The sequence below is a fragment of the Adiantum capillus-veneris genome, chromosome 4, assembly GCF_014529385.1.
Source record: "Adiantum capillus-veneris isolate H3 chromosome 4, ASM1452938v2, whole genome shotgun sequence".
NCBI lineage: Eukaryota > Viridiplantae > Streptophyta > Polypodiopsida > Polypodiales > Pteridaceae > Adiantum > Adiantum capillus-veneris.
In genome coordinates, this window is record NC_140934.1 from 11,758,988 (window position 1) to 11,783,837 (window position 24,850).

Sequence of the window (24,850 nt, forward strand, 5' to 3'; positions counted from 1 at the left end):
GGCTTAAACGCCCTGATGGACATTCTCAGTTCTCGCGGCGGCATGGTTAGTATTAGGGTTTACTCTTTTCTATTTTTTGTATTGTTTTATAAATGTCGTTATATGTTTATACTTACTGAAAGCTGTCTTATTGTCTTTTTTTGCAGAATCTGACAGATACGCCGCTTGGACGCGATGAGACGTCTGACTAGACGACGTCAGTTTAGCCGTAGCTAGATAGCATTAGTTTAGGGTTTCTCATAGCTTATGTATCATGAGACAGATTTTATACGTCTTTTTGAACCATGTATATTATTACATTTGTCACCGCAGTTCATTTTGCCAATCAATTCTTTATGCCTATGATGTTGTACAATTGTCATTATTACATTTGCCAATCAATTCATTTTGCCTATGATGTGTACAATTGTCAATTTTACGCTTGTCAATTTTGCAAACAATGCGTCTTGTGGGTGACTATTTTGGGTCTATTATCTACCCTTGCACTTTTTTTAAAAAGTGAATCAAGTACAATATGGTTGATGGGTGGCAGGGCATTCAATGCCCTGTCACCAAAAAAAAAATCTCTCGGGCGTCGCTATAACCGTCGCTATTTATGGCTCTATAGCGTCGCTATGAGCGTCGCTATAGACTTCTTTGTAAACGTCGCTATAACCGTCGCTATGACCGTCGCTATTAGCGACGGTTTTAGCGACGCCGGGGGCTATAAAAACCCAATGTATTTCCGTCACTAACAGCGTCACAAGAGCACACAACCTCTTGTAGTGAATGATGGCACCATCCATTGGCCTCTCCCCTCTCTATTTGTCTACGCACACATCCACCATTCTCCATGCCTCTCCATCCCAACACACCCTGTTCCCTTCTCTTGTTGTCCGCGTCCATTTCCAACGAACCAAGCACACCCCCTTTCCTTCATTGCCCTACAATGTAACCTCCATCGCAATGCGACATTGTCATTGACCACAAGGAACAATAGTAGAACCCTCGCACACAATGCACATAACATTAAAAAAATAAGACTCTCTCTCCTGCCTCATCTTGTTGCATCACGTAGAGGGAAAAAAATATCTCTTGATTTGTGCTCATCCTGACGGTTGACACACGACAAGAAACTCATGCGCAAGCTCCTTGCATGGTAAGGTCCACTTATACAAGCTGGCAACTGTTAATTTGAACACTTGAATGAGTTCAGGGCAGATATTCACAAGCTCTTTCTCCTCACAATGCTTTCGGACATGTAGTCTTAGAGAATGCCATCGGCATTGGCAAAGATGAAGAGGTTACTGTCAGGGAGGAGGTGCAAGAAGGGGTAGAGGTTGTCCATCTGTTGGTCTTGCCATGAGGTCCACTAACACCCTTGTGTCGAAGCGTGTGGTTGCGCAACATAGGCAGAGCGCACAATATAAATATATATATATATATATATATATATATATATATATACATATATATATATATATATATATATATATATATATATATATACATATATATATATATATATATATACATATATATATATATCTGTGCTCTGACTTGCAGACCTAAAAAAAAGATCTAAAAAAAAGATCCACCATTGTCAGTCTCCACAAGAGTCTTGCGTTTCTTGCCAGACTGATTCTCAACGAATGTCAAAAATTTCAAGAACACAGGAATAACTTGATCCTTATGTTTCAAAGGATTTACCCACACCTTTCGAGTAGAGTCATCTATGAATGTCACAAATAGCATCCCCCCCCCCCTCTAGAGATTTGGTTGACATAGGACCACAAACATCACTATGTACAAAATCTAGAGGTTCAGCTCGCTTTAATTGACCCAATGGTAAGTGGACAGACCTAGTCTGTTTGCCATAGATACAGTGCTCACAAACATGAAATTCAACATAAGACAAGACACGTAAGTAGCCATAACAAGTCAGAGTTCTCATTCCTTTTTGGCTAATATGACCTATCTGGCAATGCCACAACTCAATAGACGATAGCTCGGCTATAGATATGTAATCATGACGAACATCTGACACATGCGTGGAGTACAAGGTGCCATGCTTCTGACCTCTAAGTACAACAAGATTACCTTTGCGTACTATCCACGAACCATTTCCAAATGTGGTGTTGTAGCCCAAATCATCAAGATGACCAACAGAAGACAAGCTTTTAGTCAACTTGGGCACATTTTTGACATTACATAAAGTAAAGTGTGTGCCATTTCTTAGATGCAATTTGATGTTTTTGACACCCTCAATGTCTAGTTCATAAGCATCGCTAAGTCTCACTTTGCGACAAGAGTAAGAATAAGTGGAGAACCACTCTCTATGTGGTGTCACATGCAAATTCCTACAAGAATCTACTATCCAATTCTGTGCATCTTCTGTAATAAGAGCCTCAACAGGTAGATCTGCTATGAAGACCAATACGTCGAAGGTCAGTGGCATAACAACCTCTGGAAGAATCTCTACAATAGGAGCATTTGTAGACTCTAGCACATTGATCTCCTCTAGCTTTGTTTTGCCCTTGTTTGAATCAGCAGACTTAGAAGTGTCAATGGATTGTTTATCCTTCTTGCTTTGCTGCCATTTCCCTGCAATCCTTCTTCACATGCCCTTTTTTATGGCAGTGATAGCACTCGACATTACGCATAGAAGCCCGAGACCTACTGCGTGAACCCCCACGTTCTTTGCTTTTGGCATGACTTTGAGTACGACCCCGCTGTCTATCACTAGCAACATATGCATCACCATCCTTCTTGCCCTTGAGAGATTTTTTGCAAATCACTCGGTAAACAGACTCCCAAGGATGTCATTGTACACAAGACCAGTACGAGGTGCTGAGTTTCTAATCGCAGTACAGAACGTATCCTAAGACGAGGGTAAACTGCATAGCAAGAAGATACATTTGATTTCCTCATCAAAGACCAAACCTTGAGTGGTCAACTGAGTGAAAATGATATTGAACTCATTAATGCGAGTAGAAATAGTGCCTTCTTCCTTCATAAAAAGATCATTAGCTTCTTCATCAAGAAAACCTTATTAGTGGCACTTTTGTTCTCATAACTGGAACACAACTTATCCCATACATCTCTAGCAGTCTTTTCTTCAGCTATAGTAAAGTACACAGATTCAGCCAAATGCAAACGGAGGGTAGATTTGGCCTTAGCATCAAGTCTCTCCCACTCAACATCTGTATACTCGCCCTCTGGGTGCTCCATGATAGGATCCAGCTGGCGTTTTTGTATGTGAACATCTTGAATCTGCTCTTTCCACATAGCAAAATTCATCCCATCAAATATTCAGATATTGTAAATATCCTTTTTGCCGCCGCTAGATGACATGGCTGCAAGCTAAAGAAAATATGGCGACAAACATTGGTAATTTTGGAAAAAATTTGACAGAGTTTCCCCAGAAAAATTGACAGAAGCTCAACCCAAAACTGTCACAAGAGATCAATAAGGCATCAAAAGTAATGCTTTTAGAGCATAAGACAGGCGCATCAACCACTAACTGTGCATAAAAAGTCAAAAGCTGACCCAAAACTGCCAACACGGCGTCAAATGCACCTAGCCCTCTCTATACGTGTCCTATGGCGAGGCCACAAAAAAAGGGTACTCTAGCAACCTGTATCACTGAAAGGATCTCAACGTTCGAGAATCCCCCAGCTCAAGGAAACCTCACACTATCGACCCTCACAAAAGGTTATGCAGACAAGAAACTAGCCCAGTCTCAGAAAGAGCCTCCGAACCGAGTCTCAAATATAATCGGGACTCCCAGAAACAAGCCAAATCGGCTCCACAAAAAGAACATATGGCAATTTCCGCAACTCAACGTACATCCACTGTTAACAATACTACAAGGTGCAATATGTGTGCTTAAACAAGCGCGAACAAAAATTGCAAGCAGTAAACAAATCCCTGCGAGGAGTAAACCGCTCTCAAAAGAGCTCAATGTATATGCGCATCAAGTACTCCCACTGAAATCTGTGCTGATGCAAAACACTGCAACCTGTAAGAAACTTGGATGTTCTGTATGTATGCAAGAACCTGTGAGGAGATGGATGCCTGAAAAAATCCAAGACAATGTCGATGCCAAAAAGTGCTCCTACTCAGCCCATAAACACCGTCTCAATAGCGCATAATAGAAATAAAACGGCTATATACAATCCCAAAATAGTCTCTGAACAACCTGCACCTGTGTCCTGTATTTGTACCTGTACCTGTAGCAAAAGTTGAGTGGAGCACACAACAACGTTATCCTATTGTAGCTCCTTATTATTTTGTATTAAAAAATAAGTGTATATATGATTAAGTTAGTATATGTATTAATAGTAAGTGAGATGTCCGACCAGTTGACCTGAATCACAACAATTTTATCTTAAATCGATGGCTTAGATGCATTGGTCAAGAGTAGTGCTATAAGGAGGCCCTTACACAAGTGACTAATTTCTTTTCCTCAATAATATTTCAAAGACCCTCGGACTTAGAGAGGATGATCACTCTCAATCCTAGCTATCTACGCAGGCATGAAGGAATATCCCTAGTGTAATTGTATCATTCGAATTTGAGATTGAGTTTAAAGACTCTCCCAAAGGCCCCAAATATGCACACATACTTTTGATGGAAACTTGTTATCTAGCTTGATAAACACATTAAACGTTTGTGCTTTCAATAGCTTCGTGTGGAGCCTATCCTTTCCCATGTCTTTAGTGTGCTAGAGTTTAATTTTAAAGCTACATACATACATACATATAGGTTCCACTTTCATAAACCAATTTAATTTCTTGTCGAGATTCGTAGGGAATCCTCAAATTGAAAAGCAAAAGGACACCACCTGTCAATAGTGACATGCGCCCCCCCCCTCCCTCCTTCGCAGGTCGTCTCGCCATGGCTTCGTCTGCATTGTGCTCCCCCTCTGTCTCCACCTTCCCCTCTCTATCCTCACACACACTATCAGTGTTTTTCTCTCCGGCTGCCATTTCCTGCCCGGCACTGCAACACACGCACACATCTCAGGTTCTTTGATGCACACAGTGCACACCCTGCACAGAATAGGTCTCCTTGAACAGGCTTGCATTGGACACAGAATGGTACCACAATTGGTCTCTCTCTTCCTCTGCGCAGGGCTGCGCTCCTCCCACACTCCCCTCACACTTGCCTTCCACTCAATGATGGCACCAGCCATTGGCCTCTCCCCTCTCTGTTTGTCTACGCACACATCCACCACTCTCCATGCCTCTCCATCCCAACACACCCCCCGTTCCCTTGTCTTGTTGTGCGCGTCCATTTCCAACGAACCAAGCACACCCTCTTCCCTTCACTGCCCTGCAATGCAACCTCCATCGCAATGCGACATTGTCATTGACCACAAGGAACAATAGTAGAACCCTCGCACACAATGCACAGAACATTAAAAAAATAAGACTCTCTCTCCCGCCTCATCCTGTTGCATCGCGCAGAGGGAAAAAATATCTCTTGATTTGTGCTCATCCTGACGGCTGACACACGACAGGAAACTGATGCACAAGCTCCTTGCATGGTAAGGTCCACTTATACAGGGTGGCAACTGTTAATTTGAACATTTGAATGAGTTCAAGGCAGATATTCACAAGCTCTTTCTCCTCACGATGCTTTCGGACATGTAGTCTTAGAGAATGCCATCGGCATTGGCAAAGGTGAAGAGGTTACCGTCAGGGAGGAGGTAGAGGTTGTCCATCTGCTGGTCTTGCCATGAGGTCCACTAACACCACCGTGTCGACGCGTGTGGGTGCGCAACATAGGCAGAGCGCACAATATATATAAATATATATATATATATCTATCTGGCCTGCAGACCTAAAAAGAAGATCTTTTTGTCTCCTTTTTTTTGGCCTGCCCAAGGGGCAAAGGCTATAGAGATCACTTCTCTTTTTGCTAACTAAAATATTTTTATTTTTTTTTATGGTCATTTTGTGGTTTTTAATCAAGCACCTCTTTGTGGCATGATTAAAGGGGTAGAGAATGTGGCCACTAGGCGCATAAAATCGGTATCCGAAGTGGTTGGTAGAGGTAGGGATATGAATTGGTGATGTGTACCATTTTTATTGGCTTGTGATGATTTTTGGAGAGGTGATAAAACACCCTGTTTAGGTTTTCAAGTAGGCCATCATTTGGATGTGTAGCCATTGCCGGTTTAGGTTTTCAAGTAGGCCATCATTTGGATGCGTAGCCACTATCGCAGAGGGATGGCGAGGTCGAGAGAGTTGCTTGGGTGTGCCTTCAAGGCAGTGAGACCCATAGAGCCTGCACTAGGTAAGGTCATCTTGCCTCGTCGCCCTTGTGAACTGCTTTGCTGCGCAATACTGTTTCGGTCACGCAGAGATTCCATCTCTCTCTCTCTCTCTCTCTCTCTCTCTCTCTCTCTCTCTCTCTCTTTGCTTTGGCTTATGTGTTGTTGTTGTATGGGGTATCAGGTATCGGGGCTTCTACACTACGATGGGTCTGCACGGTGTCAGCCCCGCTATCTTTGCTCGACAGCTTTAGCGTGGGTATAATCTGCTGCAGAAGCTGCTTTTGATGCCAAGACACCTCACCCCAGCCAGCGTGCGTAGATCTCTTTGTTCGCCATTGGGACTTGCCTCCTGCCGCTTCCACAGGTATGAGTTTAATGCGTGCTTGCCTGCGAAGAACATCTCAAGAGTGTGATGGTATTCTTTTGCTTGGTTGATGCGCATATTTCTGGAGACCTGTCTGCAGTTATATTTGGATTCAATGGGTCATGTTATTTTGCTTTGCTTATGCTTTGTTTGTGATTCAATGATCCTGGAGGATGATTCGTTGCTTGGAAGCTTAGCAGACTTGGATTTTGATTCTCTTGGAGATGCAGTTGCGTCATCGGCGGATTACTGCAAGCCTTGTAGGCTGATGAGATCTGCATTGGAGAACGAGCATGGCCATCATCACTCTGAGATATGGCGGGGGTCATGTTATTTTGCTTTGCTTATGCTTTGTTTGTAATCGTTTCGGACTGCAGGGCAGTTATAGCTATCGAGTTGGCTGCTGGGACACGGCTGCTGAGAAGAACTGGGACGCAATGTGAGCAGATTTATTTGGGTTGTTAAGTTCACTGATTCTCCTTTAGATAACGTCAAAGTTAACATAATGTTGACGCTTACATAAAGTTAAAGTTTCGGTTAGGGACTGGGGCCGGATATCTTGGCTTTGTTTCATGTCCCTGACTTTATTTATGTACCTTATTTTGGTTGTTCTTCTTAGTGTTCTTAGTCTTGAGTACATTCGGATTGTATTATTCTTGTTATACCAACTGCTGGTTTGACTCTGCAGATCCACTGATGATAGCTTTTCTGGAGTACCTCCACACATGTTGTCGATCTCAAGCCATTAGCTTGGCTAATTGTACAGCTTTAACAATGTTCGATTCTGGTTTGCGGCTGCTGAAGAAGCTCAAGGCTTTTCTTGTATACAGCAGTTGCTAATGTGCAGGACTGTTTTCGGATTAAGCTGAGTGATGAGAACTTTTTAAGTAATCAAGAATTTACTTTAATCTCTCAGTTTCGCAAAGTTTATGTTGGAATAGTAATGAAATTTTCCTTTTAGTTTTCTGTGAGCATCTTGGATGCTTAAAATTGGTTATGTTTCTTATATGATCACTTCTTTGATTCCCTACTGTCTTGTCCTTATGGTTAGCTTTGTATGTTGAATGTGTCAAGTTCCTCTATTGTAAAGTAAAGTATTTTTGTTATGCCTCTTTAGGCAAAGAAATATAGCTTTTTCTATGGCTTACTTTGATGTTAACGGGGATTTTCCGTGATGTCTGCTCATTTGCTATTCATCTCTACATGAGTAGAGATGGAATAAAAACAGACTGAGCAATAAAACGAATGGTACTATTGGATAAGCTGTGATGATTATCATATAGCCAACTATGGATTTACATCCTTCATGTTGGGTATTCTATTCTGAGCTTATGGGATAGGGAAAGACAAATGTCAAGCTTATGAGATTGGCCGAATTTATTTGTTTTCGTACATAATTTTGTTAGTAATTTCTTATGAAGATACATTGCCAATTTTTAATCGAACTTAGTGTAGTATTTTTGAGCAAAATAGTCTTAGGTTTTATAACACATTAAATATTGATCAAAACTAAGAAAATATTATTGTACCGAATCCTAATTTAATATTGTAAAATAGACAGGTTTATATTATTTTTGAGAAATATAAATTTATTAAAATATTAGGGTTTTTAATAGAATTAGGTTCTTTTAATGTAGTCAACAGCTTTTAATATTAACAAAAATATTTCTAAATTTATTTTTTAAAACTTTTGATAATTTTGGATTTCTTGAACGAAACACGTCGTCCATGAAAAGTACACCGTCTTAGTATATATTTGTTGACTGTAATGTCCTTTTATTCAGATTTATTGTGAGATATCAACATACTCTTTTAAAAATAATAAAATAATTATAGCTTACTTTCATTGCCACGTAGTCAGGTAATAAAGTTATCTCAATAAACGTGCACTCTAACTTTGAGAACGTGAGATGATACCTCCTCATTTATGAAAAGATATTGCATCATTTTATTGCAATCTCTCTAGGTCTTGGCCTTTATGCTGAACGTGAGGCATTGGCATTCATCATAGAAACACATGCACTACTCCTCCTTTACTACTCATGCAGCTCTTATATATTCAAATGTTCCTTGCACAATATACATATGCTTTTCTTGAGCCCTTAGCTCTTCTTGCTCACCGTTGCTTGCAATTCTAGCTCTATATACTTCATACAATGGATACTCCCATGAATGGTGAGTACATCAAGATTTTATTTGAGTTGTGATTACTTGAGCATGTGATCTTGAGTATTGACATGAACATATGTTTGTAGATCTTAGTTTTAATGAGGCATTGTCTGAGCCCGAGCCTGTAGAAGCACCTTCCTTGCAAGTAGAGCTTCTTGAGAGTAAGAAGTGTAGCACTGCTGCTCATTTTTCACCTTTGTCTCGGAACCCCAATCAAATCTCTGAATCTTCTCCGCATAGCAAAAAACTTAGCCCAAGAGGGAAGTTGAACAAAGCCACTTCCTCAGCTATAAAAAAGGCTTTGCTCGCAGTTAGAGGTAATGTTTATTGTCTTTTATGTTGATTGATAGAGAATTTTGCTCACACAAATGGTTTTTTTTAGGTAAGGCGAGTAGGTGCTTGGCAGATACCTCATTCTCGTCCCTTTCTTAAAAAATATAGGCCAAGAGAAAGATGAGTTGAATGTTGAATGTTTCTCTTCACAGCTAGCCATAACCCCTGCCCTAAGAAACTTAGCTATCTCCGAGTTGTCAGAAACTGCAAATTTTAGATTTGCATTGGAAGGCAAAGTGTTGTGTAAGTATGGTACTTATAAAATACCCAAGTCTAACTTTGGTAGATACCTACGTGCAGACCTCCTTGACAGAGAGTCTCGCCATACTGTGACTTTTGTTGTGACTGAGATATATCTCTCAGACTTTATTGAGGCCTTTGCTGTTCATGACTATGTTCACATCGAGGGGGCATGTGTGAAAAGGGTTGTTGCAAAAGACGACGGTACCTGTTTGTGGGCTTTGTATGCAGATGCAACTACTTTGGTTGTTAAGGCAGAGCCCTTTGAGTGTTGCCTCTACCTTTATCCAGAACAGAAGATCAAAGAGCTGTTGACTCAAAGTTCCAATGCCAACGAGTCGGTGGCAACAGTTGCGTTCATTGTCGTCAAAATAGAGAATGCAACTAGAAGTGATGGCACTCCTAGTTTTCGATTGACTATTGCAAACGGTCCGTCAACAAGTGATCGAGCTAGTGTAAGTGTTGGCCAGATTTTAAATTTATAGCGAATTCTTTTTTTCCTGAGACTTGTTTTATGGCAGCTTTTGTTTGTCCCGACACGGCGCCTCGACTATCAACTTATGGTCAACAAGGTTAAAGAAAAGGGATTCTACACTTGTGTTGCTCGTAACATCGTCTTTAAGCACCTATCGAACACTCTGAGTGTCGTCGATGCTACAATCTTGTGTCCATTGCCTCCTTCATTGGATGATGTCTTCCAAAATTACTTGCATAAACAAGTCTCGAATTTAGGCTTTGGGAAGAAGGTAAATTTTTTATTGCATATTTAGGTTGTAAGTGTTGGTCAGCCTTTGAATTTGCTAAAATCTTGATTGGTAAATGTAAAATTGGTCGGTTTTTGGAACTTTGGAGATTGTCAGTGTGAACAGCTTGGATGTGGAGTTCTCTTGTGGCACGTGCAAAGGTTTGAATGTAAGCCGCCAAGCTAGCAATCCATTTTGCTACTCATGTGGAAGACAATATACAATCAATAAGCAACCTGTGTTACCTGCCAAATTGTATCCTCAAGATGGAGAGGCTATTGGTGTTATTTTACAAGGTGCTGTAGTCGACTTTGTACTTGGATTCTCTCGTCCATTTCTGCATCTCTTTGAGCAAAGCTTGGTAGATTTAAAATCGTCACTCTTGAACTTTAAAAAGGCCGGTTGGTTCACTGTTGACAAGTCGGGTCAGGTTATTGCTTTCAAAGGTGCTTAGTTGTGTTGCTCTTTGTTGCGCTATACTTTTTGTAAAATGGCAAGTGATCTCATTTTGTGGGCAGAAAGTAAAAGATTGTACCTTGATCCCATATTTATATGTAAATTTCCGAGCAACAAAGATGTTTTGCTAAGCTTACTTCAACTTTTTAACTTGAGCCTCTCGTTGCAATCTCTTGAGTCCAAAGTAGTTGATGTTATTGTAGAGCAAATAGCATTCAGAAATGAAAACATTTTGAAAATTTGGGTGCAGCCTTGGATCATAAGTCTTCAATCGTCCTCTTTTGATCAAAGAGAATTTATAATCTCTCTCTTGTATAGTCGCCAATCCTCAATGATGTTAAGCGTACACTTGGTTAGTGTAATGTGCAGGATGTTTTCTGCTGCGTGTAACCTTTACTTTTACCAAGGTGAGGTTATGCGGGAAGTTCGCTCCTTTGCTGCACATGACTGTCCATCATCATCCACTTTGCCATCTTTGGTCGTGCTGAGTTTGCATGGTGATTTTTTATGGTTTCCCGCTGGTTTTGACCGACCTAAACGTAAACGATGTATATGGAGTAAAGAGGCTAGCTTGTCTCTAGCTGCACTTGTCGACATCCATGCTGTTGCTGCTCAGCAAATTGCATCCATTTTCTTGAGTCTATATCCCGACACCTTTATGCTTAAGCAAGTCACAACCAAAATTTACAACATGTCCAAGTCATCTCAAAAACATCAAAGAATTTCTACAGTTTCATCTAGTAGAACTTCACAATATGCGAAGATCATCGAGGATACGCCTTCTTTTGATTGTGCTTCATGTGGTTCACTTATGTTTCGTCAAAGTTTGCATGGCATGTCAAAGGTGGAGTTATTGTTTCTCAAAAAAATAAAATCAATTGCGGTAGTTGACGATAAGGTGCTTCGAGTGTGTCACACGTGCAAGGTCACATTGAAAAAACAAGAGGAACCACTGTTTTGCATGAGAAGAGAGATGACTTTTAGTGTCAAAATATCTAGTGTAGAAAGATTGAATTCAATAGAGACTCGTCTTGTATCCTTGCGCATACCATTCGCACAAATTTGAGAACTCAACTTCGAAGGTCAATTTGGTTTACGCAGCAGCATTGTGAATGTAATGGCAGATTTGTCGCGAGTACAAAGAGTGCTGCCACGCTTCTCTAGTGATCAAGCTTCAATTCTAGTTGAGATAAAGCGTAAGCTTGATTATGATCATGCTTACTTGAGTGGAATTGTGTGGCCAAATTGTGTACTTCAAGCTTTGGTTGACCTATTGAGCACTTCCTTGTACATTGAGCATGGTGTTTCTATCGATATGTCTTGGTCATCTAGTTTCACAATCCATCCAGATGTGTGTCGCAGTCCACATCAAGAAGATCTTGAAGACGAGAATGATTCTACAGACACTTTGGTGCACGGTATCTACTCCGCTCAACAAGTTGTGGACCATAATTCACAAGTTGCAAGTATAGCACCTTGTGAGGGATTCAGCCCTCTGAGCATTTTCGATGATGAATCCTGTGAGGAATTGTCATTCCCAACATTGTTTTTTGGTGAAAGAAGAAAGTATCATGTGTTGGCGAAGAAAAAATACCAAAAAGTAGCACAATGGGAGCTTAAAAATGTGGATAGACGATTTGCAAGCAGCATTGAAAATTTGTTCTTCAAAACAATGAAAATTATTATTGTGAAAGTGCTTGGATCTATATGGGTGCGCTTACGCAAGGGAAAACTTTGTGGCAAACAATTACAAGCAAAAGATGTTCAAGCTAGCACTAACATAGAGCAGCTACTTTCATCCGAGCTAGGGTACCACGACTTCCAGTCACTACGTACTTCAATCGATTACAAGGTGAAGCTTAAGCGAAACGTGTTTGCAATGATTCGTCAATTGGGCCAGCCGACTTTCTTTGTAACATTTTCATGTGCTGAGCAAAGATGGGACCCTTTGAAAAAATGTTTGTGTGCACTGAATCCTCAAATTAAAGAAACAGATTACCCAACCAAAGCCTCATTCATTCGTGCACTTGTACGTTTTGATCCTGTAACAACAGTACAATACTATGTCCATATATTTCAAGCAATGAAAATGGAATTGAAACGCAACAATGCCATCCTTGGTGAGTTGACGGATTACTTTTTTGTGACCGAGTTTCAAAATAGAGGAAGTCAGCATGATCATGGATTACTTTGGGTGAAACATGCACCTCTCTTTGGTGTAGCGCCGGATAATGAAACAATACATTTTATCGACACACATATTACTACCGACAAGAATTTGTTAGAAGAGTCTCTTCAAACCGTGCAATCCTACCACCATCGCAGAACATGCAAAAAACGTAAAAGCTTTTGCCGGTTTGGTTTTCCACGTCCACCATCTCGAGAAACTATGATTCTACATCCAATCGCAGTGGCACAAACGGAGAAAAACGCATTGTTAGCCTGCAAAAAATGCATTGACGAACATATGCTTGCTCTTGGACATGATTCAAAAGTGTCATATGATGAATGGTTGACCTCTTTGGGAATGACTGAAGAAGTGTATATTAAGTCCCTTTCGGTGAACATCACAGAGCCAACACTACTCTTGAAAAGACATCCAAAAGACATTTACACAAACAATTTCAACAAAGAGTTGTGTAGTCTATGGGATGCAAACATTGACATTCAATTTATATTCAATGGCCATGGCGCTGTTGCATATTTCACATCATACATGACTAAAAACGATTCGACCACAAGCAAAACAATCAAGCATATATTGCAAGATTGCAAGAAGACAAGTATGTCAACGTTCAATCGGTTGAAAAAAATTGGCGGTGCTTTGATCAATACACAAGAGATGACATCACAGCAAGCCACATACATTTCTCTTTCATTGCCTTTACATAGTGCGAGTAGACAATTTGTGTTCGTCAATGCAGATTTCGAAAGCCAACGCACATTGTTGTTGAAAAGAAGAGCTGCATTGAATACGTTAAATCCTGACGATTCTAACATTTTCTTTGACGATATTGTCACCAAGTACACCCATCGTCCAGACAACCTTGCACACATATGTTTGGCTGATTATGCAAGCAACTACCGATGCGTGTGTGGCTCTACCCGCAAGTCTAGGCACCCTCGAGTCATACAGTATGCTAACTTCATTCTAGAGAAGGATGCAGAGAGGCATTTTCATGAGATTTTCTTATTGTTCCTTCCATTTATCGGCGATGAGAAAACCTTTGAGACAAGTGTTGATTGTTGGAAAGACAAATTTACCTCAAACTATGCAATTATAGATGACAATCGTCAAAAATATTGTAGGCTAGAACTTCGTGTAGCAACCTCAAACACACTTTCATTGCCCTCATCCTCAAGATCTAAGCCTGGAGAGTCATACAAATATGAGTTGGCACTTGATATTCAACCAAACAAGCCCACTACAAGATCCTTACCAACATTTCGAAAATTGGCATTGTGAAACGAGGAGTATCACTCACTTGTGTCCAAATTGAACATCGAGCAACGTTCCCTTTTTGACGACATTATGATTAGAAAGCGCTTGCAACCAACTCAACCAATCCATCTCTTCTTAACAGGTGGTGCAGGAACAGGAAAAACTTTCACTTTGCAAACAATCGTGCAAGGCTTGATTCGTCACTACAATGCCTCCCTTGAATTAGATGTACATCTTCCCTCAACATTGCTAATGGCATATACAGGAAAAGCAGCTTTCAACCTTGGAGGGACAACGATTCACTTAGCATTGCGTTTGCCCCTTGTCTTCCAACCAAATGTTTCTCTTTCTTCTGAGAGCCTTGCCGAGCTCTCGCAATTGTATAGAAATCTCAAGCTTGTTGTGTTTGATGAGGCATCTTTGATTGGGAATAGACTCTTGCGTATCATAGACACAAGGCTGCGATCAATTAAGCACAATCACATAGAGCCATTCGGTGGTCTAGATGTCATCTTCTACGGTGACCTGTGTCAAGCAAGCCCGGTTCGAGATCGTTGGATATTTAGCGAGCCACAGGATTCTCTGCAACTGCTCTCGCCTTCATTCTGGCTCACCCATATAAAATGCCACGAGCTCACAAAAACAATGTGTCAATCAAATAATGACTTCATTGCCATTCTCAATAGAATACGCAAAGCAAAACACACAACCGAGGATTTGTTGCTCTTGAATACCAACCATACCAACAAGGTCTTTAACAAATTGACAACACCCCATTTATACTTCACCAACAACTTGAAAGACTCACATAATCGACTTTTTTTTGAGGAATTTCCTACTAACGCATACATAATCCATGAAAGAGACAACCACCATAAAACTTGCTCAAAAAACCTAGTTGTTCCAAACAACCCACAAAACACAGCAGGCTTGTCCTCAACCTTGGAGCTCAAAGCAGGAATGATTGTCGAACTTTGTGGTGGCAATATTGATATTTCTGACGGTCTTGTGAATGTCACAGATGGAATTCTGAAGCTTGTGGACAGTAGAGCTAACTGTCCTATTGCATGGATATAGTTTTTTGATTCCTCAACGGGCTGCAAACAACGACATGTGAACCAACACCTTAATACGATTCCCATTGGCCCTCAGTGGACACCAATTTTTCAAACAACAAAGGAATTTCAAGTTGGTAAAAATGCATTGAACACTGTCTCTCAAACTCAGTTTCCAATACAAGCAGCGAATGCACGCACTATCCATAGGTCACAAGGCTTGACAATGAGCATAGTAGCCTTTGATCCAACATCAATAAACTCACATGGATTAGTTTACACAGCTCTTTCCCGCATCAAAGATCCATCAAACCTCCACATTCTCAATCCGATTCATCCAACCCAAATCAAAGTCGACAAAATTGTGCTTGATGAGCTTGACCGCCTCAACAATGATGCCAAATGGGAGTATTTGACAAAATTTCCATTCGCATACAAAGACACACATCATATCATTCAATCATTGAACATCGTTTCTAGTCACAAATATCTCAAACATATCAAAGACGATTTGAATTTTACAAGTTCTGACATTCTATGCGTCCAAGAAACAAAGCAAAAAAATCCTTCCAATGATTTTGCACCAAAGTTTCATCATGTCCATCACCACAGCAAAATAGGTGTTTCAATCTACTACAAGCCTAGCATCAAGCTCCACTCTGCAAAAACATTTCTAGCTCCAGGAATAGAAATCATTCAAGTTATATTAGCCATTCATGAACACCTTTATTGGGAAATCATATGCGTCTACAAATCGCCAAACACATCTTCGACCGCATTGGTCACACAACTCTATACCCTACTACAACAATCCCATTCTACACGGATGAGTGTCATCATGGGAGACTTTAATGTAGACAATGAGCCCACAAACAATCAATATCGTTACTTGGAGGAGAAGCTCCAAGCACATGGCTACACACAACAAATTCATGATGTGACCACTGTGTACAACTCAAAGCTCAATCATGTTTGGATTAAAAATCCCCCTGCATCGTTCATCATAGGCACACGCTTTTGCTTCTGGTCCGATCATTCATCCACACATCTAATCATCCCTAAATGATTCCTATACATCCCTCCATCCCTCCCTCCCTCCCTTTTTCCCGTCATCTCTCCCTTCCCTCATCCTGTCCACAAAAACAAACCATGTTTCCATATTCTATGCCTACCTTTATCCTGGAAAGACGCAATTTTGCTACTCTTCAACCCTTCATTGGGACCGACATTCTGTAATGTAATCTGCTAATCACTTTCTCAATCAATGTGACTTCCGTCCTTACGCATTTGTGTTTCCCTCCCATGTTCTTAATTTGTTTCATCTATTGGCAGGCCTTGTGATTTTATCACTTGTTTTTCCCTTACTCACAATTCAATTGTGAGTTGAGAGACTTCATATTAGGCTATGGTCACGCGGAGCTTAGTTTCTCGTAAGTTGAGCCGGCAAGGTTTGACGGTCGGCAGCTTTTCGCAGGCATCCACGTGCATCGTAGGCTAACTATGCCTAAAAAGGCATAGTCACACAACTATGTCCACCCAAAGCCAATCAGCGCCATCTTTGTCTCTCCTGCTTGCGCTTTGCTGTTCCTCTCTCTACCTCTGCAGACGGTCATGGCGCTGAGCTCATGCCAGAGAATGTCAGGGCTTAGTTCTAACTACGTCTCGCGTGACCATGCCCTTAACTCGAAAAGAATACAATCTCCTCAAGCACTACATGTGCCTTGAGGGACTAGGATTCCATCAGAGGCTTGTACATAGAAAAGATACTCTTACCCTCTTGAGAGTTCTAAGCATCTCAATTTAGACCTCCATTATTCACCCTTGTCAGTTGCCCCTCTTGCTCCTACGCCATGCATGAGCTCAGTGCTCTAATGCACAATATCGTCAAAATGAGCTACATCCAATTTGCCCTCAAAAACTCAAAGGTTCCTAGTCTTTCAGGCATGGTTCGGGTAACAATACCTGATAATTTGTGTGCACACCAAAACGGCTTGGTTTTGCATACCACGCCCTCCCAAGATCAGGGCATGTCATAATAATCAATATCTAATTCTCCTAAATGATTTTCTCATATTAAACTGATCATTTAATGTGGGGAAGTGCCAAGGGAGAAAAAGCTAGAATATTGGTTAAGTTAGCAGACCGGCCACAGTAGGGATCCAAAGGAGGGAAAATAGGGATCCAAAGGGGGGGCCATCTGCAAAAGAGCCATGTGAAACAATGGGCCAAAAAGACCCTAAGGTTCAGCCCATTAAGACTTCCAAAATGCTAAGGTTCCAAAATTCAAAGGTTGTGTCCAAAGGTCAACACTAGGGAAAATTGGATGCTTAGTGTGTGCCCAAAAAGTCTTTCTACATCCCTACATGGGAGGGGGCGAGCCCCAAAGCTAGGGGATGAGAGAGAAAGCCACACACACACACACACAGGCTCCCTTTACACAAAGGGAATGAGGGACACATGTCAGCTCCCTAGGCCAGATGCCCACAAGGTGTGCCCAATTCCTATTGGAAGACCCTTGAAGTGGACCAATGAGAATTAAGCTAGAGTAAATCTAGTTTAATTAATTTAAAAACATTTAATAAAAGAAACCAATGAGAATTAAGTCTCCTAGAAGACTATTGGGCAGTCTCCCAAGGGGTCCAATGAGCATTCAGGAGCCCCATGGCTTGCCTGATTCCTATTGGCCAGGAGGCAAAGGGGTCCAATGAGAGTTTAGTTTAATTATTTAATTACCTAAAGCTCTCACAAAAGGGGAAAGGGGGACACATGTCTAAAGGCTATCACTTATGCTGCTTAATTCCTATTGGCTTGACCTGGGGAGGTCCAATGAGGCAAAGGCCAGACTTATTTAGCAGCTAGGGCTCGCCCAAGAGAGAGGGGGGGCTGATTTTTGCTTGGCATTGACACACACACTCTCACACTTGACCATGTGTGAAGGGAAAATACTCTATCTCCTCCCAAGCTTTAATGGAGAGCTCATCACCTACTCCAAGCTTGTGAGATAGAAGCCTACATCAACACTCTCTTGGCATGTGGATGCAAATCCAACCAAGAGCCAAGCTTCAATGCATGCTCATCTTCTCTACCAAGCTAATTACTAAGCTAAGCTATGCTAATATGAGTGATTATGTGAGGAGATGTACTTCTTTCTCGTAAGATACTTCTTTTTCCTCTCAATCTACTCTCATACCCTGCTAGCTCTCACCATCTTCGAAGGTGTGTGAGGTCTTGGGTCTGAGAACGGGGATAATTCAAGTTGTGTTTGATTAAGTGTTTTGCTTGGTGTATGAAGCTTCCATCTTCATTGCACTAGCTAGTCTTGAAGGAACACAAAGAATTGTATTGTACAATGTCTCTCTTGATGGGAGAAACCATAATACAAAGCCTTTTGGAGGGGGGACCGGCTCCATGCAAATCCGGTCCTCAACTGTTGTCAATAGCTTAATTGCTCTCTCTCTCTTTTGAAAGTATTGTCGATGCTATCTAACTAGGTGTTATGCTTTTTGTTGCTCTCTCCACCCAAGCACTCTTGTAATTCTCATTAGGAATCTATTCTAATGAAATGCCCACTATGTTCATGCTAATTTCCGCTACACATAAGATCTTAGGCCATTAAATGTTACATTGGTATCAGAGCTCAAGGTTTCTCTTTTCTTGCTCAAGAAGGGAGGTCCTCAAGCTAGCTACAAATGGTTGGTATTATTAATTGCCTGTGAGTAAGTAGAATAGGGATTTTTCAGCCTTGCAGTGCGCCTGCCTTTGTGCAGTTAACGGGGCATCACCGTCGAGAGCTATGGTCTTAATAGTGGAGTCCTACGGGGCTTGCCTACGGCTTAACCACTATTGAGCTATTAGAAGCTTGACAGGAGCCGGTGCTGTTTTGGTGTCGAAAGACCCTCTCTTCTATTCCTTGCAATTAATGGTATTCGAGCCGCGGGTACAGTAGCTTGAGTGCTTTTTCTAAAGGGGTAAAGAGGAGTAGCAACTAGGGCTTGAAGTGCCAAAGTACACCTAAAAAGTTTACACCTAAAAGTTGTTAGAATGGTTGACAATAGTAAAGAGAGTGAAATTAATGTTGATAGCTTTGATTTTGCTCATGAGCAAGCTACTAATGATGCTTCAATGCTTGTTAACTATCTTGTTTCTAGGCTTCAACAAGCCATGGGCAATCCATCTCTCCAAAGTGAAGTGCAACGGCAGCTCCGTACTCACGGGATTCTCCAAGTTCATCACCATGACGAGAGAACACCTAGGAAGCCTCCTTGTGAGACTACCAAAAGAGGTCTCTCTCCGATTCGGGAAGAAGAAGAGAATCCATATGAAGGGCTCAAGAACTTACTTCTGGATGATGCATCTCCTTCCCAAAGGAGAATTCAAGAGCCTCCACCGAAGGAACGAGAAAGAAGCGAGTCTCCCGCCACCTCGGCGGAGATGGCTCCACGAAGACGGCGGGCTAAACACTCTCCATCACCACCAAAGCGGAGAAGACCCTCACACTCTTCTCCACGCCATAATTCAAAGAGGGATGATAAAAAGCAAGAGAAGAAAAAGGCGAGAAAGAGGACACCCTCTTCTCCATCTTCTTCATCCTCTTCCTCTTATGAAAGCTATGGTGAAGACGACAAAGATCAAGACAAGAAAAAGGCGAGAAAGAGGTCACCCTCTTCTCCACCTTCTTCAAATTCTTCATCTTCTGAAGAAAGTGATGGTGCAACTTTTGAACCATCAAAAAGAAGAGGCCATAGGAAATCCTATGCCGCATGGAAGAGGTCGTCCAAGCTGAAGAAATTCAAAGAGGGAGGGAAGAGCATCTCTTTCCTTACCTATGATGGCACCTTCGGTGCTACAGACAAAGTTTTGGCCTTTATCCAGCAATTCGATGCGGCGTTTGGAGATGAGGGCTTCACGGAGTCCTCTAAGCTGCGCCATGTAGCTATGCACTTTCAAAAGTCCGCCAGACAATGGTGGTCTAGCCTACGAGCCAACGGTGAAGCTCCACGAACATGGAAGGCTTTAAGAGCTTCCATTATGAAGCAGTTTTTGGCCACCGATGCCAAAGACAAAGTACTCACCGAATGGCGAAGCTTAAAGCTCTCTCCCAATGAATCTATCCACAAATATGTAGACAAGTTTTGGGACCTACAACTCAAAGCCACTGTCTTCAAAAAGTTGGATTTTGGAGAGCAAAAGCAACAATTTTGTGCGGGCTTAACCGAAGAAATGGCGGAGTATGTCAACTCCCAAAGGCCACGTACCATATCGGCGGTAATACACCATACTATGGTGGCCTCGCGAATCAATTTCCAAACGGGGGGTAAAAGAAATAATAAGCCCCCGGAAAACAAGGGTTCCAATGAGCCTAAGGGGAAGGACAATGTCCAAAAGTCTCCTAAGGGCACTTCCAACAAAGCTAAAGAGAAAGGAGTTTACAAAGGAAAGAATAAACTCTCTCCTGAAGAGCTTGAGCGTTATCGTAAAGATAACCGGTGTTTCAAGTGCGGCGAACAAGGGCATGCGTACCGCGCTTGTCCCCAAAAGAACAACCGCCAAGATCCTCCTAGAGCTTCTTTGGTTGAAATCCAAGAGGAGGAGATTCACCAAACTCACCACAAAGGATCTCCTCTATGCCATGCTTGGGGAAAGGTAAGAGAACATGATGCTTTTATTCTCTTTGACCCTGGTTCTACTCACAATTTCATATCTATGGAGTTAGCCACCAAGCTAGGCATACAATCCTACGAGATGGGAGATATCCTACCCGCAGACAGTGCCTTCAAGGGGCAAGAAGCTTCAGTCACTCCCTTAATCGGGAAATTGAGGCTTCATGTCCAAGGCTATGTGGACAAAGAGGACTTCTTTATCTCTCCTCTCAAGCATGAGGATGTAATCCTAGGGGCACCATGGTTTGACCGTCTGGCTGCCCATGTTAAATTTCCTGAAAGGAGAATCTCCTTTAAGTTCAGGGAAAAGGACATGTATATAGATGCTAAGGAGATGGGTAACACCATCCCCATTGTACATACACCAGCTTTCAACAAGTCAATAAAGAGCTCTATTTCCGTGTACATGATTTTTGTTAAAGATTCTCAAAATGAACCTAATGCTTTAGCAAAAGAAAATAAAAGCAACCAAAAGGAATTAGAGTTATCCAATTTTCTCAAGGGGTTTCAAGATGTCTTTATTGACGACATCCCTTGTGAGCTACCTCCTAAACGAGGTAATGACGACCATGCAATTGAACTTCTTCCAGGAAGTTCACCGCCTAACAAACCTCCTTATAGAGTTTCTCAAGCTCAACAAGAGGAGATTATGCGGCAAGTGCATGAGTTAATTGAGAAGGGCATGGTTAGGCCTAGCTCATCTCCATTTTGCTCACCTGTGCTATTAGTGCAAAAGAAAGACGGCACATATCGTATGTGTGTCGACTATAGAGCACTAAATAGGATCACTATCAAGAATATGTTTCCCGTTCCACGGGTAGAAGACCTATTTGATAAGCTACAAGGATCAACCTACTTCAGTAGGATTGACCTAAAAAGTGGCTATCATCAAATAAGGATAGTTGATCAAGACATTGTAAAGACCGCATTTCGTACTACATTTGGTCTTTACGAATACATTGTCATGCCTTTTGGCTTGACCAATGCACCAGCCACATTCAACCGCTTGATGGAGAAGCTGTTCAGGCCTCATCGAACCTTCACTGGAGTGTTCTTTGATGATATTATCATCTACTCTAATTCATTGGAGGAACACAAGCAACACCTCCAGGTAATATTTCAAGTTTTAAGAGAGAATAAACTTTATGTTAATCAAAAGAAAAGTGAATTTTTCTTGCAAGAGATTCAATATTTAGGTCACATTATCTCTCAAGATGGAATCCAAATGGATCCATCCAAGTTAGAGGTAATAAAAGGATGGCCTAAACCAAGGAATCTTCATGAACTAAGAAGCTTTATAGGTATGTGTGCATACTATAGACGCTTCATAGAAAAGTTCTCACGAATTGCGGGACCATTACATGACCTAACAAAGAAAAATGTTAGGTATACGTGGTCTGCTAAGGAGAACAATGTTAGGTATACGTGGTCTGCTAAGGAGAATAATATTCCACCAGTTGGAGGGATGGAGGGGGTATTTGGGGTGCAGATAAATGAGGGGTTAAGCCCACAGAGTTTCCTAAGGAAGTTTGAAAGCTCAGCTCCAGATGAGGAGAACTGGGCACGCTCTTGCTGATATTGTGAAGCAAGGACACGAAGTTGGGAAATATATTGGGTCAACAAGTTAACACCTTCTAGGGAGTCTTTGTCCAATGTAGCCAGAATTTTTACCCAGTCATTAAATGACAACATATGCAAGATAGACAGTTTTTTATCCGAGACAAGAGCTGAATCATAAATAAGTTGTGAAGCATCCAAACTGCTAATACATATGAGGACAAGAGAGGAGGCCACAGAGAGGGGCTCCGAGGTAAGTTCCAATCCTTGAGATAAGGCAAGAGTCTGCAAAAACAGTGAGGTCAGGTTTACTTTTTCTTGCCATAGTATGTAATACATAATTTGGCTTTCCTAGCAAGGAAAGGTCTAGTTCTAGTAGCCAAGGCATTCTTTGGTGTTTGGTTTTTTATGTAAAGCTTAATCTGATAAAGAATCTTTACATGATTCTCAGGGTTGTGATTAGTGCTCATGCGAGCTGTCATTCTATAACGTGAGTAGTCCTAAAACAGAAGTGACATAAAGATTAGTAAAGTGTCTAGATTGTAAAGTGTACTTGGTCCTGCAACCCTTCAACCAGCAAAGTCAGAGACTATGGTAGCCGTAAGTAGGGAACCAGAAAAAGAGTCTAAAAGGGGCCACCTAACATTAGTCTACCAATGAAGGATTTACCGACTGTGGGTCCAATTTAGAGGTCCATTCCTAAGATAATTTCCTAGGCCAGCATCCCGGTTTCCCCCGGAAAGAAGAAACCTTATGTATAGGATGTGTGTGTAGTTGTTTAAATCTTAACTAATAAGACATAATTCAATTTTTACATTCAAAAGACAACTGGCCAAGGAATAATGAACTAATATGTACAAAAAACTCAGTATTAGAATTATTCAAGTACAATGATTGTAGGAAAGAGATCCTCTTTCAGTAAGATTAGAAGTAAAAGAACTTCCCCTTTCCTCAGTGAGTATTTCATTACAGAAATGTTGCTTGCCAAAGAAAAGAAAGCCATCCAAGATAAGATAGAGTCCTTACCTGCATCCATCCAAACAAGACAACAATTCTGTTAGCCTTGGATGTGTTTTACAGGTATCAATATCAGTTGTTATCCATGTCTATCTTATAGACAAGCTAGTATTTTCATTTTAGAATTGGTATGTTAGCAGTCTTTCTTATTTCTTTACAGTCTATCTTCTAGATGGTGAAGTCCAACAAAAAATCAAATTATTTCAAGAGCCATAGCACAGTAGCTATGCTTAAGACAAAAAACCATATACTTACCTTCAAAATCAGTAAACCCAAGGTACCAAAGGTATTTCTTTATACAAAGAGATGTGAAATCCGACTACTTTTTGCCAACCAAAGGTATCAAATGATGATGATGACTACCTCATTTTTTATAACCAATAAGACACCAATGTAACCTGACTCCCTCTTTTTTTTGGAGTAGAACCTCATTTTTAAGAGTGACAGCTTGGAAGCTATACCCAAGCCTAAACAAATCCCGACCATATACTTACCTTTATATCCATAAGTCATTAGCGGCTTTTAAGAATAGTAGTGTCTGGCTCTACATAGCCCCCTTTTTTTTGGCCAAAAATAATTAACTGCTGTATACTTGCCTTCAAAAAAAATGCCACGTGATCACGGACTGTAGTGTCCGGCCAAAAAACCAATTAAAAGAGCGACAGAACCATTCAACACATTGGTTTTCTCCATGTCCTGCAGCAGCTAGAGTCAGAGCCAAGTGACCAGTAGGTCATCACCAAAATGTTGCTTCCATTTACATAAAGAACCAATTTCCTGTCAAGGTATATATCTCGATGTAGTAGATGTTAAGAACGGCCATTAAGCCAAGCCAACCATCATGCTCCCATCCACATACACCTATAGACACATACATAATGCCCCACACACACACCTACTACTTTATGTAGAGGTGAAGTACTTCGGCTGCTATTTACAAAGCCATTTTATCAAACTATGGCAAGACCAGGCTATTATGCAGGTTTTACTTTCAATCAAAAAACACCAACAGTTGTTTTTTATGCAAAAGTGATCCCAAGGCCATCAATAATACCTAGGCCTAGCAGATTTTTTCCATGTATAGTGTTTTCAATACAAACAGATAAGAGCTTGGTTATAAAAAACCTATTCATAAAACTATATGCAGTAGCGAGCTTAATTACCCAAAGTTCCTTTTCACATAAAGCAGCCAAACAACCACTACCCACCAAAATATGCCATAGTTATTATATCCAGTCACTTCCATTGATTTGTCCAAGAGATGCCAACCCATCTTAATATGTAGAGCCCGACAGTCCCCGACAATAAACCATAGAGGTGACTTAACAGGTCCACGGTCATGCGGAGCCATAAAAAACCCCGTTTGCAACCAGTTTACAAGACTACCATAGCCATAGTTTTTATTGCACAGTATGTGTGCTTGCCATAAGCATAAGGTAACACCACTTTCCCTAGATTAGAACCTTTTTAATCATGCATAAATACTGCAGTAAACCAGCAAACTCAACAGGGGTAAGATTGAACACCTGAGTCACCTCCGTGGAGAGCTCCA

The 24,850-nt window shown here is 41.2% G+C and overlaps 2 protein-coding genes across 2 annotated transcripts; both read left to right on the forward strand.

The window, feature by feature from the left end:
* Window positions 1–4,857: 4,857 nt before the first annotated feature.
* Window positions 4,858–7,500, forward strand: LOC147458708 (uncharacterized). Its single transcript, XM_086509677.1, has 5 exons — window positions 4,858–5,530; window positions 6,444–6,480; window positions 6,582–6,626; window positions 7,004–7,065; window positions 7,315–7,500. The coding sequence occupies exons 1-5, from the start codon at window positions 5,511–5,513 to the stop codon at window positions 7,373–7,375; spliced, it is 225 nt and encodes a 74-aa protein (XP_086365803.1). The 5' UTR covers window positions 4,858–5,510; the 3' UTR covers window positions 7,376–7,500.
* Window positions 7,501–10,937: 3,437 nt separating this feature from the next.
* LOC147458709 (uncharacterized) lies at window positions 10,938–11,633 on the forward strand. The gene has a single exon (XM_086511499.1). The coding sequence runs from the start codon at window positions 10,938–10,940 to the stop codon at window positions 11,631–11,633; it is 696 nt and encodes a 231-aa protein (XP_086367625.1).
* The last annotated feature ends 13,217 nt before the right edge of the window (window positions 11,634–24,850 follow it).

What these genes read in the sequence shown, in the direction of transcription:
- LOC147458709 (XM_086511499.1), top strand. Translation starts at nt 10,938, where the DNA reads ATGTTTTCTGCTGCGTGTAACCTTTACTTTTACCAAGGTGAGGTTATG.
- LOC147458708 (XM_086509677.1), top strand. Translation starts at nt 5,511, where the DNA reads ATGCACAAGCTCCTTGCATG. An exon ending in GCCTCCTGCCGCTTCCACAG is followed by an intron (nt 6,627 to 7,003) that starts GTATGAGTTTAA and finishes TTCGGACTGCAG; the next exon opens with GGCAGTTATAGCTATCGAGT. An exon ending in GAGAAGAACTGGGACGCAAT is followed by an intron (nt 7,066 to 7,314) that starts GTGAGCAGATTT and finishes TTGACTCTGCAG; the next exon opens with ATCCACTGATGATAGCTTTT.